The sequence below is a fragment of the Stomoxys calcitrans genome, chromosome 2, assembly GCF_963082655.1.
Source record: "Stomoxys calcitrans chromosome 2, idStoCalc2.1, whole genome shotgun sequence".
Taxonomy (NCBI): Eukaryota; Metazoa; Arthropoda; class Insecta; order Diptera; family Muscidae; genus Stomoxys; species Stomoxys calcitrans.
In genome coordinates this window covers 225096696-225117788 of record NC_081553.1, presented here as the reverse complement: position 1 = coordinate 225117788, position 21093 = coordinate 225096696, and the positions used below count along the sequence as shown (strand labels likewise).

The 21093-nt window shown below is 34.8% G+C and overlaps 2 protein-coding genes across 2 annotated transcripts; one reads left to right on the top strand and one right to left on the bottom strand.

The window, feature by feature from the left end:
- The first annotated feature begins 1415 nt into the window (after positions 1 to 1415).
- Positions 1416 to 2461, top strand: LOC106083197 (mitochondrial import inner membrane translocase subunit Tim16). The gene is made up of 2 exons (XM_013246084.2): positions 1416 to 1733; positions 1805 to 2461. Exons 1-2 carry the CDS (start codon positions 1571 to 1573, stop codon positions 2053 to 2055), a joined length of 414 nt encoding a protein of 137 aa, XP_013101538.1. The 5' UTR covers positions 1416 to 1570; the 3' UTR covers positions 2056 to 2461.
- A 3939-nt stretch (positions 2462 to 6400) lies between these two features.
- LOC106083903 (F-box/LRR-repeat protein 7) lies at positions 6401 to 14057 on the bottom strand. Its single transcript, XM_059362794.1, has 4 exons — positions 12960 to 14057; positions 11753 to 12592; positions 11510 to 11689; positions 6401 to 7183 (listed from the first exon to the last, which is right to left on the bottom strand). Exons 1-4 carry the CDS (start codon positions 13915 to 13917, stop codon positions 6648 to 6650), a joined length of 2514 nt encoding a protein of 837 aa, XP_059218777.1. The 5' UTR covers positions 13918 to 14057; the 3' UTR covers positions 6401 to 6647.
- Between the last annotated feature and the right edge of the window lie 7036 nt (positions 14058 to 21093).

Here is a 21093-nt window from a genome sequence, read left to right as displayed (position 1 = left end):
TACAAGGCGGATGTAAAAAGGTGGTTTTACACGAACATCTGTTAACAGCCGGCCGGGTTTGACTGAATTAAGATGTCAGATTATTGTTTGCGTTCCCTTTGTTGTTATCTTCTTTATTCTCTGTTCATGTACGCACACGTATACAAACAGGCACACAATTTTCTTTGTGTGTGTTGGCAAAACGTCGATCAGTTGTGGTTGTTGTTTAATTGTTTCGCCATGGAAGAATTATACACTAGATTTTAACGTGATTACCCTACCTTGCTAGGCGCGGCGGTAGTCGAGTTGTCAGGGTCTAAACAGAAAGAGCGTATTGGAAAATGCAACTCTGCAAACAAATGTCGTAAAATCAACTCGCAAAAGTTTAACAGTTTTTAACTTTGATAACTAAAAACACGACTTCACGTGTGGCAGTACAAAATGACGCTCGCTTTGAAGCGTCATTGTTGAACATTTTTAAATAACACGACGCTCAATACCCCAAAACGAAGTATTATATTATAATTTGGAAGGAGATTTGCTCCAAATCTTCGGAAATAAGTAGAATTGCTCACATTGAAAATGCATGGGAAACCTCGTTGCAAAACACGAGATTTCCGAAATCTCGTCGCAAATCTAGATTTGCTCCAAGTGGAAACATGGTATAAATGATCATCTACAGGTAATGGCAGTTGCCCTACAACAAAATATTGAGTACACTATCTGTCAAAATCAATGATTAGTGCAACTTTGATTTTGTGTATGTTACTAGTTCGCGCCATTTTTTGTCGTTTATGTGTGCTATGGTTCTTAACTATAATACATACACACACTACCAAAACTCGTTGACAGATAGTGCATTTCGCGAGAAAAAAAAATTGTGCTCAGCTGTTTACGGTACACTACCTGGTAATTATGTCATGATAGGGGGTAGAATTTTGTTGTTATGCTAACGACTCTACCTCATAGTTGTACCATGGATTGGTTGGATGGTTTAAATTTAATTTTGCCATTCACAATCGATGTGAAGCTGTTCATGTGAAAAGCCGAATAGAGTACCAACCATTAGCCTGCACTAGTAATTTATCCAGAACTTCGTTGTACTGGGGCCCAATTCTATTTCTATGAAATCCCAAATTGAAAAGTCATTTTTTACGTTTTCATAGCATTTCTGATACTTGTTTTGGGTAAACACAAATGCAAAAGGACATTTTGCACATCATGTTTTCATATGAAAAGAAAAATAAAAAAGTTTTTTACATTTCATGTTTTCATAGAAAGCGAATTGAGCTCCTGGATAGATGTAATTTCCATTTAATGTCGCAGCACTGCACTATGTAGTACTGAAATAAAACAGGCCTAGTACTAGCTGCGTCGCAATTGTCATATGCCATTGGCTTGGTAACTCTGCTCGAAACATATGGTCCGTATGTCATATCTGACATTTGCAAAAGGTTAGAAACGATTGAGTAATAATTTATTGCGAGAAATGCTTTAAATTCTCTAGAAACTATTTAAATCAATAACAAAATCAAGATAATTTATTAATAAAGTTAATAAATATTGGTAAATTGCTGTAGTTGTAACAAATATGGCAAAATATTTGGCGCAAATCATTGTTTTGGGTACACAGGCGATTGGACGTGCCTTTGCCAAGGCATTGAAACAAGAAATTGCAGCCTCTCAAGAGGCTGCACGCCGAGCCGGTGGTGGCCGTCAGGGTGAGAAAAGGGCAGAAGCCAATGCCCGATCAGGTGAGTGCCAAGTAAATGATGCAAGAAAATAAACCACACCGCTAATGCTTTTGAAATGTTGTATACATTAGGCATGACTTTGGAAGAAGCTAAACAAATATTGAATGTCGATGATTTAAAGAATTTGGAAGACGTCAACAAAAAGTACCAACATTTATTCGATGTCAATGACAAAGCAAAAGGTGGTTCCTTTTATCTGCAATCCAAGGTATTCCGCGCCAAAGAACGTATCGATGATGAACTCAAAGAGACTTTGAAATCCGCAAAAACATCAACGTCCGCGACAGAGGATGCAACAGGGCCGGGTGACAAGCAACGATGATGAGTTAAGTCTGTGGTTGGGGTGACTGTTTAGACATTTATAGATGACTAGTAGATGAACGTTTAAAATACGCTTTAGTTTTATGAAACAAATTTAATTTGCTCCTAATGTTATCGACCGAGCGAACGAAAACGTTATTTAAGTTTAAATGCTGTCGTTTCCTTGAAACCAACTACCTACTTAAATATTTTCGAGCATCTATTAGATGCATGACAACCTGTTTAAGTGAATTGTGAACTTTTGTTTTCGCAATGTGTTTTAATGTGTATAAATAAGGTTCCTTTCCTTCTTCATATTCCTTCAAGAACAAAACAATTTGTACTACGATTTTAGTTATAAAAATGAGAATTATTGTTAAAACGAAATGAAAGTTATTAACAGAAAATATAAGAAATAAAAAAAAAATATTGTTTAAAATATTCTATTCCGCAGTGAAAAAACTTTTTGCTTAAACTATAAGAAAAAATGTAAAAGATAGCAGTAGTCAACATCAATGTGGAGTTTCCGTCGTGGCTCAATGTCTTAGATGATTTGGGCCACGGATGACATTCTTAACTTCGCCCATACTAAATTTTGATGGCTATCCATCGGCTCGGAGACGACGGCTATGGCGAATGGCTCTCCTCCTTGCCTGACAACCTGACACATCTCTTGTGATCAGTCACGATTAATTCGCCAAAAGTGACATAGGTCCTGTCATTCCGTCTACCGGGGTTCGAGAATGACTTAACAGTAGACCTCAGCTTGCCTAAACCGGTGCCTAAGTTACATTGCTCCAAGTGTTCCAGCAAAAAAAAAAAAAAAAAATAAACTCCGCCTATGTTTGTTGACTACCCTGCTTATTTCCAGATTCAGCTCGCTGATTCTGGGGTAAGTGGGGTCCATACAATGAATCTCATCACGCTTGTCTGCGAGTACCACTGCCTATGCTGGGAAATTGGGCGGCACTTGGGGTATTCGACCGGCTGGCATAAAGCGAGCGGCTGCTGCATTAATGATGTTTCGGAATTTCCTCACGGCAACTAGCACATCCGAGGGGGTGCCAGTTCGCAGAAGCGGCGATTAGAATACTCTCTGAAGCCAGCCCAATCGGCCTTCTTCTGATTGATAAACGTCCGGCGCTCAGAAATTATGAAGTCGGGTGGTCGGTCGATGGTGAGAATTATGGGGAGGTGGTCTGACCCCAAAGATATGACGGCTTGCCAGGATACGTCACAGAAGATCAGGGGATGCAATGGAAATGTCTGGCGTATGGTTAATGTAAATTTGGATATAGCTGCCATATATACCGATCTCCCGATTTGACTTCTTGAGCCCCTGTAGACCACAATTTTTGTCCGATTGGGTTGAAATTTTGCATGTAGTGTTCTGTTATGACTTTCAATAACTGTACCAAGTAAAGTCGGAGTCGGTCTATAACCTGGTATAGCTCCCATATAAACCGATCTCCCGATTTCAATTATTGAGCCCCTGGTAGCTACAATTTTTGTCCAATTTTGCTAACATTTTGCACATAATGTTCAGTTATGATATCCAACAACTGTGATAAGTTCGGTTCAAATCGGTCTATAACCTGATATAGCTCCCATATAAACCGATCTCCCGATTTGATTTCTTGAGGCCTTACAAACCGCTATATTTGTCCGATTTGGCTGAAATTTTGCATAAAGTGTTCTATTATGACTTCCAAAAACTGTGACAAGTACGGTCCAAATCGGTTTATAACTTGATATATCTCCCATATAAACCGACCTCCCGATTTAAATTATTGAGCCCCTGGAAGCCGCAATTTATGTCCGATTTAACTACAATTTTGCAGATAGTGTTCTGTTACTTCTTCCAACAACTGTGACAAGTGCAGTCCAAATCGGTCTAAAACCTGATATAGCTCCCATATAAACCGATCCCCCGATTTGACTTCTTGAGCCCCTGGAAGACGCAATTTATATCCGATTTGGCTAAATTTTGGCATGCAGTGTCCTGTTACGACTTCCAACAACTGCGCCAATTGCGGTCCAAATCGGTCTAAAACCTGATATAGCTCCCATATAAACCGATCTCCCGATTTGACTTCTTGAGCCCTGGAAGATGCAATTTATATCCAATTTGGCTAAATTTTTGCATGCGGTGTTTTGTTACGACTTCCAACAACTGCGCAAATTGCAGTCCCAATCGGTTCATAACCTTATATAGCTCCCATATAAACCGATCTCCCGATTTGACTTCTTGAGCCCCTGGAAGCCACAATTTATATCCGATTTGGCTAAAATTTTGCAGATAGTGTTCTGTTACAACTTCCAACAACTGAGTCAATTGCGGTCCCAATCGGCCTATAACCTGATATAGCTCCGATATAAACCGGTCTCCCGATTTGACTTCTTGAGCCCTTACAAGCCGCAATTTTTGTCCGATTTGGCTGAAATTTTGCATGCGGTGTTCTGCTACGACTTCCAACAACTGTGCCAAATACGGTCCAAATCAGTCTATAACCTGATATAACTCCCAGTTCCTGGTTCCTAGAAGCTTTAATTTTTGCTGGTTTGACAGAAGTTTGTTCTTTTATAAAGGGTGATTTTTTTGAGGTTAGGATTTTCATGCATTAGTATTTGACAGATCACGTGGGATTTCAGACATGGTGTCAAAGAGAAAGATGCTCAGTATGCTTTGAAATTTCATCATGAATAGACTTACTAACGAGCAACGCTTGCAAATCATTGAATTTTATTACCAAAATCAGTGTTCGGTTCGAAATGTGTTCAAATTTTGACAAATTTTGTTCAGCGATGAGGCTCATTTCTGGTTGAATGGCTACGTAAATAAGCAAAATTGCCGCATTTGGAGTGAAGAGCAACCAGAAGCCGTTCAAGAACTGCCCATGCATCCCGAAAAATGCACTGTTTGGTGTGGTTTGTACGCTGGTGGAATCATTGGACCGTATTTTTTTAAAGATGCTGTTGGACGCAACGTTACGGTGAATGAACACATTTCGAACCGAACACTGATTTTGGTAATAAAATTCAATGATTTGCAAGCGTTGCTCGTTAGTAAGTCTATTCATGATGAAATGTCAAAGCATACTGAGCATCTTTCTCTTTGACACCATGTCTGAAATCCCACGTGATCTGTCAAATACTAATGCATGAAAATCCTAACCTCAAAAAAATCACCCTTTATATAAAAATCAATTTGTGTTTATTTGTAGGTTTGTTTGTATGTTTGTGTGTTCCTTATAGACTCAGAAACGGCTGAACCGATTTTCTTCAAAATTTCACAGATGATGCATAATGATCCCGTGGTGAAAATAGGGTACGACATTTTTTGATATCTGAAGGGGGGGCGGACCCTCCCCCTTACCCTAATTTTCAGAATTTCCAGATCTCGGGATGGGTGGTGCGATTTAAGCGAAATTTTGTGTGCTCTCATATGGTACCCTAAAAATAAAAATTTGGTATCCAAATACCGGAGGGGGACCTAGGGGGGCCGCCCCACCCTAAAACCTACCAAACATATATTTAGACCAATCACGACAATTTGGGACTCAAATGAAAGTTATTTAGGATAAGAAAACGTATCTGATATCCAATTGTCGGACCAAGTGCTAGGGGGACCACCCCAGGCCCCAAAACACCCCTAAATCGGACATATTTAACGACCATGGCAAGATGGGACTCAAATGAAAGGTATTTGCGAGTAGAATACGAATCTGATATCCAAATGTGGGACCACGTTTCTGGAGGTCCACCCAGAAACTCCGACTACGGGCAATATTGCTTGACTCCGACTACGCAACCCTGGTTTCATGAGTGGTAAATCTCGTAATGGCACGGATCTCAGCCTAAAAGACTGAACAGTCATGCGGCAGTCTCAGCGACATACCGCGATTAGGTGCATCGTTGCAGATTCCCAATCTATTCCACGTTTTCATCTAGGAGCCGTTAGTGAAAACCTAGTAATCAGGGCCCTTAAACGCAGCATGTGTCACCAATCAAATAGGTCGCGGTAGCCGACTTTTATAATTTTTTTTTTTTTTAAATTTACTTAAAAAATATTTTTTTTTAAATTTGCCTTCTGTAATATAAAAACTCTGTTTTTTACAGTTAAAAAAAATTACTACAAAATTTTTTATTGAAATATAATAATTTATATTAAAAAAAAAACAAAAACAAAAAGCCATATGCCTAATATAATAAAATACAAAAAAATTACTAAAGTGCATAAAACATACGTACAATTAAAATTCCATATATATACATACAATACATATATATTAAACTATAATTTTTTATTTCATAAATAATAAGGCAGGGGTTTGATTATAAAATTTCAATACTTTTTCTTTAGGTTACTTCAGGGTAAATTTAATTTAATTAAAATTTTTTTTTTTAAATTTCTAAAAATGTTTTATTTTACAAAATTTTATTTAAATATATTACAAAAACAATGTAATAAAAAATTACAAGAATTCAAAGGGAAAATTTTTTAAGAAAATCTACAAAAAAAAGTTTGGCCATAGGTTATTCAAAATTTTTTTTAGTTCTATATACACAACTCAATACAAGACGTTTTTTTTCTGCTGCTTAGCTCTGTTGTAACTAACAAAATCCCGGGTTTGTATGCTCAATGACACAACGTTTGCAGTACTTCTTTACCGCCCTATAGCCCTCAATGGATATCTGGCAGTCTTGTATATTCAACTGCTGCAAACCTCGGCAATAGTAGGCAATGCACTGCACACCACGATCGGTAATCATATCACAATTTCTCAAGCTGAGTTTTTTCAAATTAGGACAACTTTCGGCCAAGGCTCGTAGGCCGGCATCGCTTACATCACATTTGCCTATGTCCAAGGCACGCAAACGTGGGCAGGAACGAGCCAAAACGGTAATGGAATCATCACTTACTGCCTCACAGCCACGGGCATTTAAATAGCGCAGTTTGTAGCAACGACGTGCTATCACCTTAAGGCCAGCATCGGAGACCCGATCGCATTTCGCCACCGACAGATAGCGTAGGACAGCGCCCAGTTTGGCCAATTCGTATAGGCCGAAATCGGTTATGTTGACACAATCGGAGACACTGAGCTCTTTGAGAGCTATGCAAAAACTTGGCACAAATTTGAGACCTGCATCTGTAAATGGGAAATGAGAAGAAGAAAAAGACATGATGATTAAATATAGAAAATAAAAAAAGTGTTAATACATATAAAATAATAAAAATTAATTTTTTTTTAATACCCTGTCTGGATTTGAACCCAGGCATTTGGGGCAGTAGGAGGAAATGCTAACCTTCACAATATGGAGGTACACAGTGAATGTATGCAGGCATAATGAAACCTGTTCTGACATAGAGAACAGTGAGAAGTTTGAGATAACCCAAAAATGGATCAATGGATCTCTGAGGTCTACACCGTAGGGTGGTTTAGAAACGTTTCCGAACATAAAGCTTAATCTTCTTTTATTTGGAAATTAAATTGTTGCGCTTTGTTTGTTTTTCTGTTCCGTATAGACTCAAAAAAGACTGAACCGATTTTCATAAAATTTTCACAGATGGTAGAGTTTGAGGGGGAGCGGACCCTCCCCCTTACCACTATTTTCAAAAACGCCTGAACTAGAGAGATAAATGCACCGATTTCAGTGAAATTTTGAATTATACTTTATGGTACCCCAAAAACACGAAATTGGTATAAAATTTTAAAATCAAATAACCTGGGGGGGACGCCCCATCCCAAAACGCACCCGAATGGACTTGTTTATCCATTGTGACAATATGGGTATCAAATGAAAGGTATTAAAAAGTAGAGTACGAATGTGGCAAGAAAAAGTCAAACTAAGTGTCGGAGGAGGGATGCCCTCCCAAAAACACCACCCAGCAGGACACTTTTATCGGTTCGGGCAATATGGGTATTAAATGAAAGGTATTCAAAGGTACAGTACAAATCTGACATAAAAATTTATTCCTTGATGTCTGAGGGGTCTCCCCACTCCCCAGTAGGACATATTTACCGATTAGGACAATATGGGACTTAAATGAAAGGCATTTGGGAATTAAATACGAATATGGTATTTAAAACTGGGGTCAAGTTTCTAGGAGGGCGTCCCAAGACCAAAACCGCCCCAACAATACCGCCAAGAATCAAAGTGAACTGATCGAGACAATATGGAACTTAAACAAAAGGTTTTCGGGAGTAAAATACGAATATGGTATCAAAAATTGGATACAAATACCAAGGGCGTCGCGCCAAGCCCAAACCGCACCAAGTACCACCCAAAATCAAAAGTGGACCGATCGGGACAATATGGGACTCCAATGAAAGGTATTCGGAGTAGAACACGAATATGGCGTTAAAAATTGTATCCAAGTATGGACTGATCGGGACAATATGGGACTCCAATGAAAGGTATTCGTCCCAAGCGCCTAAAAACCGCACCAAAAGTACCGCCCAAAATCAAACGTGGACCAATCGGGACAAAATGGGACTCCTGAAAGTATTCGTGTCAAGCCCAAAACCGCACCAAAAGTACCAACCAAAATCAAAAGTGGGCCGGTCAGGATAATATGAAAGGTTTTCGGGAATAGAATACGAATATGATGTCAAAAATTGAATCCAAGTATCTAGGACGCCGCTCCAAGCCCAAAACCGCACTAAAAGTACCGCCTAAAATCAAAAGTGGACCGATCGGGACAATATGGGACTCAAATGTAAGGTATTCGTTCCAAGCCCAATACGGCCCAAAAGCACCGCCCAAAATCTAAAGTGGACCGATCCGTACAATTTGGAACTCCAATGAAAGTACCGATCGGGACAATATGGGACTCAAACAAAAAGTATTCGGGAGTAGAATACGAATATTATGTCGAAAATTTAATCCAAGTACCTAGGTAGCGCCCAAAATCAAAAGTAGACCGATCGGGATCATTTGGGACTACAATGAAAGGTATTCGTGAGTAGAATACGAATATCGAATGTTAAAAATTGGGTGTAATAACCAAGGGGTAGCCCCAAAATCGTCTCACGATAATATGGGACTCAGATAAAAAGAATCCGGGAGTAGATTACGAATATGGTATTAAAAATTATGTTCAAGTGATAGGAGGTTGGCTACCCCTCAAAACACATCACAAAATGTGAAAATTTGTCAATCAAGGCTATTTATTTTAAAATCTTTTCGTGAATTTTCGAACATATTCTAGCTCGAGATCATATTCAATGCTTTCTACTTCAAGAATAGCATGGCAAAAATCTTATGAAAGTTGGACATGTGTGTGTTGTTATTCAAAAGACTTTGACTGGCATGGTGGATCTCTATTTATGATACACCATATATCTTTATCAGCACTTTTGGCAAATTGGGCATGTAGAGCACCTTAATCAATTTGACAAAGATGTTGATGAAGATTTATGGCGTACCAGAAATCGCGATTCACACTACCAGTCAAAGTGTTTTGAACAACACACACTTGCCCAACTTTTTTAAGATCTTTGCCATGCTATTCTTTGAATAGAAAGCATTGAATATAAACTCGAGCTAGAATATGTTCGAAAAATTGCGAAATGATTTTAAAATTGGAGATAAAAGAACTCAAACAGATATTTTTTTATCGATTGTTGGATTTTTGAATAGTTTTATCGATTAAGTTTCTTTTATAGATTATTAGATTTTACTATAAAAAATTTTCGATTATTCTATTTACGGGCTATAAAGTGCAAAGTTGGCTAATTATCGATATCACAGTATTTGACTGCGAACTGGACTCAGACTCCTGGAAAAATACTCCAACTCTCCGGTCCGGGTTTATATGGGTATTAACTAGTGCAAATTCCATGTACCCGGCAGTTATTAGGTGCAAATTTGCACTAAATACTTATCGATAACATATTGTAACAGACGATAATGCGTACTATTAACTGGTGGTACTAAAATATGTCAAATATAAACCAAAATGTATATTTTAGCCATACTTTGATCGATTAGTCGATTTTTGTATATTTTTATCGATTAAATTCTGTTTATCGATTATTAGATTTTACTAAAAAAATGTTTGTATTACTCGATTTATTGGTTATAATTCCAATGCAAAGTTGTACTGGCTAGTTATCTATATCATGCGATAACAGATAATAATCGTTAATAGTTCTAAAATAAAACACAGCATTAGACGGCGAACAGGACTTATAATCCTGAAAAATACTCCAACCCTCTGGTAGGATTTTTTTTTGGCATTAACTAGTGTGAATGCGATGTACTGAACAGATTTCCGATCCAAATTTGTGCTGAATGGTTATCGATAACACAACTATAACAGCCGATAAAGACAGTAACAGGCAGTACTAAAATATGTAAACCAACATTTCGATGTTATACATATTTTTATCGATTATTAGGTTTTTGTATAACTTTATCGATTACATATTGATTATTACCTACGGACTGGACTCCTTCCGACTACTGGAAATATATTCCAACCTTCTGGTAAGGATTTATATTGACATTAACTAGTGAAAATTCGACCAACTGGACAGATTTCATATGCAAATTTAAACTGAATAGTTATCGATAACATATTATAACAGCCGTTTAAGCGTAATTTTAACTGGTAGTACTAAAATATGTCAAATATTAACGAAAATTTCAATATTAGACAAATTTTTTTTTTATCAATTATTAGATTTTTGTATAACTTTATCGATTAAATTTTGTTTATCGGTTATTAGATATTACCAAAAAAAATCGATTTTTCGATTAACGGGTGATAATTCCAGTTAAAGCTGTTTTTTAGACCAACCCCCTAGCCAGGATTTTTTTTTCATAAACTTGTGCGAATCCGATGTACTGGACAGATTTCAGGTGAAATTTTGCACTGAATAGTTATCGATAAAATACTATAACAACCGATTAAGCGCACTTTTAACTGGTAGTTCTAAAATAAATCAAATATTATCTAAAATTTTTATGTGTGATAAATATTTATCGATTATTAGATTATTGTATGATTTTATCGATTAAATTTTTAATCGATTATTAGATTTTACCAGGAAAATTTTCGATTATTCGATTTCAGTGCCAAGATGTACTGGCTACTTATCGTTATCATGCGATAAAAGATAATAATCGATAACAGTACTAAAACAAAACAGCAATCGAGAGGAAACTGGATTCCGTTCGGCTCCTGGAAAAATACTCCAACTTTGTGGTTAGGGTTTGTTTTGGCAGATTCTCTGTAAAACTTTGCATTGAATAGTTATCGATAACATATTATAACAGCCGACAAAGCGTACTTTTAACTAGTAGTACTGTTAAAAGTACGTTTTATATCAAATATAAGATTGTTTTAGTTTTATCGATAATTTGATTTTCCTTAAAAACCATCGATTATTTGTTTTTATTAAAAATTGTTATGGATTCTTTTATATCAATCTATAATCATTCTTTGAACTCATCTTCATTTTACCTACCTGTGATTTGTATGCAGCGTCTTAAATACAAATAAATCAATTGGGGACAATTTTTTACAACGATTTTCAAACCCACATCATCAAGCGATGTGCAATCTGTTAAATCCAAATATTGCAGCAACAATCTACGGGGAGGCTCTAAATTTGGATTTGGTGTTATGGTAGTGATTTGGGTACAACCTGAAAAATATTCCAAAATTAATCATTAGAACTACTGTGCATCCCTTTTCTCTATCAACTCACCTGTCACATCTAAATGTTGCACATTGGTACATTTCGTTAGAACATCTATCAAGGCCTGGTTGGAGACATTCACACACATTTGCAATTGCAAGTGCGTCAATTCGGGACACCTACGGGTCAGCAATTGCAGACCTTTGTCTGAAATGCGACAACCTTCGGCCAGCATTACCCTTTCAACTTCTGGGCAAGAGCCATTTCTTGTTTGGCCACACAATTGGCGGAACATCATTTTCAAAGCCTTGTCGCCATTCAAATGTTCACCCTTGAGAGAGATGACCTTCCAAAGGACGGGACGCCAAGCGATTTGCTCAAATCTACGGCATACGCGAGCCAAATTGCACAGCTCACAACTATCGAACCATTGGAATATTTTCAAAATGGCCTCATCTGGCAGACGATCGAAATAAGGACCTGCTCTCAGAGGACCCTTTTTGGACCATGGCGGTGGTCCTGTCTCCACATGGCGACGTACTATAGCTGCCGCTGCTGACATGGCAGCTGGAGGCGGATGATGCACTATGCCATGGGTGGTTATCGTATTCGGATGATGACCTGTGGGCGAGGGTGATACCAGTGTGGCATAGCCTTGATCGAGACTAGGTGAAAATCGTCCTAAATTACACAGACCATCCGATAGACTTTTCACTTTGGTATGATGATAGCGTTGATCCAAAGCCAAATTCGATGATGATGAGGTGTTGTTGTTCGAACTGGAAAAATTATCCAAACGATTGGAGGAGCTGAAGGCATTGGCGGGTGAATTGGTGCGATTGAGTAGATAACGATCAGAGCCGGAGGTTTCGCTGGGACTGGAGGCACGATGATGTATAAGGTGGGATTCTAAAGCGGTGGATGGGGGGAAAGAAATGGTAAAAATTAGAGAAAAATTAGACATTTTTAGGAACAATTTTCCTGCTTTCTTTTTTAAATTTATAACAAAATTAGATTTTTTAGGAAAATTTTGGTAAAAATTTGATATTCGTTTTTCATAGATTTTTTCTGGCAATTGGTTTTTTATGGCAAATTTATTGGAAATTTGGGTTTTTTTGTAAAACTTTTGTCGACATTAGAGCTGCAAAGAAATTATTTTTGACAATGGAATTTCATAGCAGATCCTAAGTTTCTAAGAAGAAATTTTGAAAAATTTTTAGGCCAAACTTGAAGTCAAAATTTTTTTAAAGTTTTTTCAATCCTTTTTTCCACTTACCTTGCAATCTCTCATTGTCATCACTAAAGTTGCACATACTCCTCAGCCCGTCCTCCAGATAATAACGTTCACTTTGATAATTGCTAGCCTCTGAACCCAAGGGTAATCCTCTTATGGCACTTCCTAAATACAACGACTCCATTTTCTTCTCCAGATAGTACTGAGCATTGCGACCTGCCTGCGTCCCATTCGCATTGACCGTGGCCACACTGGTTCGGCCGCCTTGATGGCGTACCATGGAACGATTATTTCCATTACCACCCACCCCCACCACGGGGGCAGCATCACTTGAATCCTCTGTATCGCCGCTATTGCTGTGCAGCACATAGGCACTGGGCCCTCGCTCATGGCGTCCATATTGTATCAAATGTTCCAAGGCCAAGAAGTTTCTTTGCTGTTGATTGCTGTTGCTGTTGGCGTTTGTGGGTGGCAGACATAGATTGGAGCGCTGTTGTTGTTGAGCCGTTCGACCCACCGAGGCCGAGGAAGGTAGAACTGAAGCTGCCGTACCATTTATGGCATGACCTCGACTTCTTAGCTCAAATGTGGCCGCCTTATGTTGTATGGGCTGGGGATGGTGATCCAGAGAGCTTTGTGACGATGACCTTGATAAATTGTACAATTGATTCGGTGGTGGAGGTTGTACTTGACCCATATTCGTGGCATTGTTGGCATTTGCATTGTTGGGCTCCAAACCATCTACGCTGTCTTCCTGCTGGCTGGGCATAGCGTTATGATAACTTGGATCTGTATCGGTGTCTATGCTCAAATCGGGAGATTTTCTGGACATCTGATAAACCTGAGGGTCCAAAGGACTCGAACTCAAAGGATGATGAAACGTAGGCTGATGCAGGCCATTAAGGCTATCCATAACGGCAGCACTGTTGCGACCCAAAGAAGCCAAAGGACACTCAAGGCTGGTGGGCGCCTGGCTGCGTCTGGCGGTTTGATGTGACATTTTATTGCTGTTCACCTTGTTGTTTAAGTAGCTGTCTTAGTGTTTGTTGTAAATTAGTTAAGCTGACATTGTTAAACTGACAAAGACCTAAAAGGGAGACAGCGAGAAGGGAAACGAGAGAGGATTACAATTTATTTCCATTAATTGTCTAACAAAGGCACTTTAAGCCGATCTCTGCAAAATTAAAAAATCATTAAATAACATGGCAGATCAAAAAAAAAAAAAACCAACATCATGGCAGGCACCCCCTACCCAACTGGCATGCATGCAATCAACCAAACCAACAAACTGCAAGCTGTGCAAAATGGCAACAATCGTTTTAAAAATTTATTTCCAACATTTATCCCGACTTAAGTTCCTCACATTTATTTGCCTATGTTGTTGCTATTGCTGTTGGCTTCTTAAGATACCAGCTCATAAATATCAAAGTCTATGCACATGCGCACAGACAGGGCTCTATCCTCAGCTATAAACACACACACACACACACACACACTCACAGCACTTCCTAGTAATGCATCAGGCAATAAGGAAACAATATATTGTATCGATATCACTTTTGACACTTTCCAACGACAGCTTTACTAAAAACAAGATCTGTTCCTTCTGCTGATTTCTGTACTAGACGGCCGTGCGCTGGTGACCACCGATGAAATTGCTTCTGCTAATGTTGCTGCTACTCTCACACAGATGCTGTGGCAATTGAAACAACAATGAAGCCAAGAGGAGATTTTTACAAATGAGCACAGTGGAGGGAATTGGATAAGGAGGGGAAATATTGATGGAAAAAATGTTGGTAAAAATTAAAAACGAAATCGATTTTTATAAAAAATCTAAATGTTCGTCGATTTTTCGATTTTTATAGGAAATTTTATCGAAATTGTATTTTCTTAGAAACCACCGTCGAAATTATGTTTTCAAAGAAACTGTCATCTAAATTCGATTATCAAAGAAAATGTCATTGAAATTCGATTATTTAAAAAGTGTAATCGGAATTCGCTTAGCGTAAAAGTCATCGATATTCGATTATCATAGGAAATGTCATCGATTATCATAAAAAATTTCATTGATTCTATTATCATAGAAAATGTCATCGAAATTCTATCATAAAAAAAAATTTCTTCAAAATTTGAATTTAAAAAAAAAATTATCAAAATTCAAATATTAGAGAAAATGTTGTCGAAATTTGAATATTATAGAAAATGTTATCAACATTCGATTATCGTTGCAAATTTCATCGAAATTCGGTTATAAAAAAAATTTTCATCCAAAGTTGATTTTCAAAAAAAATTTCGTAGAAATTTGATATTTGATAAAATTTTTGGAAATTCGATAACAATAAAATATATCATAGAAATTTGATTGAAATAAAAAAATTAGTCGAAATTCGATTTTCAAAGAAAATTTTATCAAAATTCTATTATCATTGACTATATCGTCGAAATTTGGTTTGGATATAATATGTTATCGAAATTCGATTACAAAAGAAAATACCATAGGAATTCGATTATAACAGAAAACTTCATTAAAAATTGGATTTTCATAGAAAACTTTATCAAAATTGGATTTTCATAGATATTATTCTCAAAATTCGATTATCATAGAAAGTGTCATCAAAATTGTATTATCATAGAAATTTTCTTTAAAAATCGATTATCATAGAAAATTTTGCCTAGATTCGATTATCCTAGAAAAAGTCTTCGAAATTCAATTATCATAGAAAATGCAACTGAAATTTAATTATCGTAGAAATTTCATCGAATTTCGATTATGACAGAAAATTCATTCAAAATTTATTTTCACAGAATATGTCATCGATTTTCGATTATCATAGAAAATATTGTAGACATTTCGAAAAAATTTGTTTTTTTCACAAAATTCTTATCAAGATCGGATTTTCATAGAACATTTTTCAAAATTCTATTATCAAAGAAAATTTCATCGAATTTCAATTATCATAAACATTTTTTTAGAGTTAATTTTTGGAAAAAATTTCGTCATATATCGATTTTTGTAGAAAATTTTGTCGAAATTTCATAGAAAAAGTTATCGAAATTCTATAATTATAGAAAAATCCGTCGAAATGCGAATATTACTGAAATTACATCGAAATATGATACAAAATTTCATCGAAACTCGATTACTAGAATATCGTCTAAATTCGATTACCGTAGAAAATGCCATCGAAATTTGATTATCATAAAAAATTCCACATAGAAAACATCGTAGAAATTTGATTTTTGATCAAATTTTGTCAAAATTCGATAGTAATAGAAAATATTATAAAAACTAGATTGTCATCGAAAATTTCGTCTACATTTGTTAATCAGTGAAATTATCATAAACATTTAATTATCATCGAAAGTTCCGCTAAAACTTGCTTTTCATAGAACATATTTTTAAATTCGATTATTACAGAAAAATTCATAGAACTTCGATTATCATAGAAAATTTCGTCGAAAGTCGACTTGCATAGAAAACTGTGTTGAATTTCCATAGGAAATTTTACCGAAATTCGATTATCATATGAAATTTCGTAATATTACAGAAATAACATCGAAACTTGGTTATTACAGGAATTTACGATAAAATTCAACTTTCATAGAAAATTGTTAAAATTCGATACCTCGATAATTTGCTTTTTACAAGCAATGTCGTAGAAATTAGATTTTCAAAGAAAATTTCGTCAAAATAAAATTTTCATAGAAACTGTCAGCGGAATTCGATTTTATAAGCAAATTTTATCGAAGTTGGATTTTCTTCATTCATTCGTCAAAATGATATTTTCATCGAAAATGTCATCGAAACTCGATTATCAGTCATCAGAAAGTGTCACTGAAGTTCCGTTGTCGTAGAAAATTTCTTGAAATTCGATTATCATTGATAATTTCGTCGAAATTCGATTTTTTTCATAGGTTATGTCATCGAAACTCGATTTTCATAGAAAATGTCATCAAAATCCGATTATGATAGAAAATTTCGTAATAGGAAATTTCGTCGAAATTCGATTGTTATAGGAAATTTCATCGAAATTCGATTCTTATAGGACAGAAAACTCAAAGAAAATGTCATTAGAATTAGACAGAAAATTTCGTCAAAATTAAATTTTTTGTAGCTAAATTCTAAAAATTTAGATTTTTATAAAAATTGCAACAAAATTTAATTTTATTAAAAAATTTTGTAAAAATTCGATAACTTTAAAAAATTTTGTTGAAATTGGTTAACTTTGGAGTATTTTGTTGAAATTTAATTTTTATATAAAATTTCATCTAAATACGATTAACTTAGAAAACTTCGTGAAAATTCGATTACAATTCGATTGGCATAGAAATTTGATAATCATTGAACATTTTACCATAAATCGATTACCATAGAAAAGTTTATCAAAATTCGATTGCCATAGAACATTTCAAAGAAATTCGATTATGAAAGCAAATTTAGTAGAAATTCATAAACATGGTAAATTTCGTCGAAATTCGATTAACATAGAAAATTCTATCAATATTCGATTTTCATTGAAAACTTTGTTAAAAACTCGATTTTCCTACAAAAATTCTTCGAAATGCGATTAACATCGAAATTATCACCAAAATTCGATTTTCATAAGAAATATCGTCGAAATTCGATTTCCTTAGAAAAATATATCGAATTTAATTTACCAGAAAAATTTTCGAAGTATTACGATTTTCATAAAAATTTTTATCAAAATTCGATTATTATAGAACATTTGTCTTGGGCTTCTTTTACTTGGTCACAAAAATTAATTGATTATGTTTTTTGATAACATCCGGCTTAGAACGATATGGAACTTGGATTTTCATAGAATATGTCATCAAAAATCGATTACCATGGAACATATCGTAGAAATTCGATTATCATAGAAAAATTCGTCAACATTCGATTATTTAAAGAGCATTTTTATTAAAATTCGTTAAGCACAGAAAATTTCATCGAACATCGATTGTCATAGAAAATTCCATAGAAATTTGTTTTTGAAGAAAATTGCTTCGAAAATCGATTAGAAAATCGAAATTAGATTTTTGCATGAAATTTTGGCGAATTTCGATTTTTGAAGGAAATTTCATAAAAATTTGATGTCATAGAAAAAAATCGTTCAAAAAAAATTTTTCTGAGAGAATTTAGACACAATTGAATTTTCATAGAAAAATTCATTGAAATTGGTTTTGTATAGAAAACTTCATTGGTTTTTGTGAAAATGTCATGGAAATTTTGAATTTTGTCCCAACTGTAATACCATCGACTGTGCCATTTGAATGTGTCAACCAAGTGGCTTAAGCCTTTTCCACATACGTACTCGTATGTAGTTGCATATGACCATACACATGTATGTTTAAATTCCATTTTTCTTTCTCGATTATAAGTGACCATCCATCCAGGCATGGTGTGTGTAGGAATGGACTTTAGAAATTGCTTTATTAACTTCTTTATGTTGATGTTGTTGTCAAGAGATTAAAATTGCAGGACACACACACGGCAAGAAGAAGGCAACCAACAACGAATATCATTGCGGCCACCACCGCATTAGCACAGTACTCCCGCTCTAAGTCAATCGCATGGCACTGACCACAGACGACACTCAGCATGAGCGAAATGGTTTTTTTTTATAGGTCTTTAAAAAATGAACGCATTTCCGTTTCCCTGGTATCAAACAAGCTAGCGAATGGATAAAATGACTAAAAACGATGGTCATTTGGAAATGGAACTGTCTTGCTTGTAGGGGAAAACTGAAAACAAGGCATACAACTCCTGACAGTGATTATGCTGTGGCTTTTGAGTATTTGCTTTTTTTGTGTGCCTTGTTGTTGTTTGGAATCTGAATTGCTGAACAAAGTTGGCAATATGTTGGCCGTTGTGTTGACATTCCCATTGTAAATGGTACACTTTAAATGAGAATTTATATGCCATTAGTTTTATAGGTCTGGTGCGAAATTCTTGGGATATGCATAAGCAAGTATGGAAAAGCAGATTTTACACAAGGATATAAAAAATTACTACAATTTGAATAGTGAGCCATTTAAATTTTATATTATTTTTTTATTTTTTACAGTGTTTAATTGTTGTTTATTTTTATTTTATTTTATTTTAGTTTATTTTATTTTATTTTATTTTATTTTATTTTATTTTATTTTATTTTATTTTATTTTATTTTATTTTATTTTATTTTATTTTTATTTAATTTTTTTTTATTTTATTTTATTTTATTTTATTTTATTTTATTTTATTTTATTTTATTTTATTTTATTTTATTTTATTTAGTATTTGTTTTATTTTATTTTATTTTATTTTATTTTATTTTATTTTATTTTATTTTATTTTATTTTATTTTATTTTATTTTATTTTATTTTATTTTATTTTATTTTATTTTATTTTATTTTATTTTATTTTATTTTATTTTATTTTATTTTATTTTATTTTATTTTATTGTATTTTATTTTACTTTATTTTATTTTTTTTTATTTTATTCTATTTAATTTTTTATTTTATTTTTTTTATTCTATTTTATTTTATTTTAGTTTATTATATTTTATTTTATTTTATTTTATTTTATTTTATTTTATTTTATTTTATTTTATTTTATTTTATTTTATTTTATTTTATTTTATTTTATTTTATTTTATTTTATTTTACTTTATTTTATTATATATTATTTTTTTTATTTTATTTTATTTTATTTTATTTTATTTTATTTTATTTCTTCTTCTTTTATTTTGTTTGTTTTATTTTGTTTTCTCCAAATCTAATTATATAACCGTGGGATATAAACACTCCATAGATGCTTCGATCAACTCAGAAATCGCCCGATTCAAACTCGAAAGCCCGTTTGCAGAATTGATTCTACCCACTTCTATCTCAGAAATTTCTGGCTTAATTGCGAATTTAAAGTCTTCGAAATCCCCGGGTTTTGATGAAATCTCAAATCTGTTGCTCAAGCGTCTTCCTGAGAAGGCTTTGAAGGTGATAGCAACTATATTTAACAGTTGTCTCCGTTTTAACTACTTCCCTCAAAGCTTTAAAGTAGCCAAAGTAATTGCGATTCCAAAACCTAATAAACCTGCTTCTGATCCTTCCAGTTATAGGCCAATCAGCCTACTTAGTAATATATCTAAGTTATTTGAAAAAATCATTCACTCTAGGCTGTACGAATTTGCCACAGAAAACTCCTTAATCTCTCCTGCGCAGTTTGGGTTTAGAAGGGAACATAGTGCAGTCCACCAAGTTCACAGAATTAAGAAAATAATCGAAAATAACAAACAAATGAGACGTTCTACGGGCCTTGTTTTACTGGACATAGAGAAGGCTTTTGACACAATTTGGCATAATGGTCTAATCCACAAGTTGCTAAAAAATGATGTGCCTAAATACTTATGCAAAATTATTTTGGACTTCTTGGAATCAAGATCTTTTATTGTAACCGTAAACCAATCCCGATCTTCCCCAAAATTGTTGAATACAGGCTTACCCCAAGGATCAGTGCTATCTCCCTTGCTCTATTCCATCTACACTGCTGACTTTAAAGCGCCTTCTTTCGTGAAAACAGCATACTACGCAGATGATACGGCGTTAATAACTACAAGCAAGTTAACAACTGCACTTCTTAAAAAAATGGAAACCGGGTTGCTGGCTTGTAATAAATACTTTTCAAAATGGAAAATTAAGATTAACCCGAATAAAACCCAGGCCATTATTTTTCCTTTTAACAAGTCTCCTAAAAGATTGCCTATCAGAAAACTTAACTTCGGTACTGAAAGAATTGATGTTGCTGACAGCGTTAAATATTTGGGAGTTACGCTCGATAAAAAACTTAACTTTGGAAAGCACATCGATGAAGTCTGCAAAAAAACATTAAGAACGATTCGTTCACTATGGCCTTTAATCCACAAGAAGTCCACACTCAACTATGCTAACAAAAATCTTTTATTCAAGAGTGTAATAAGGCCCTCTCTTACTTACGGATGTCCTGTTTGGTATAGGACTGCAAAATCACACTGGAAAAAACTACAAATTTTGCAAAACAAATGTTTAAAAATCATAAACCGGAGGCACTGGAGGTACTCTACGGCGCTACTTCATGACGAAACAGGCTACGAAAAACTGGATACATTTGTCGATAGACTTAATGATAATTATTTCAACAAAGTAAAATATTCGACTTA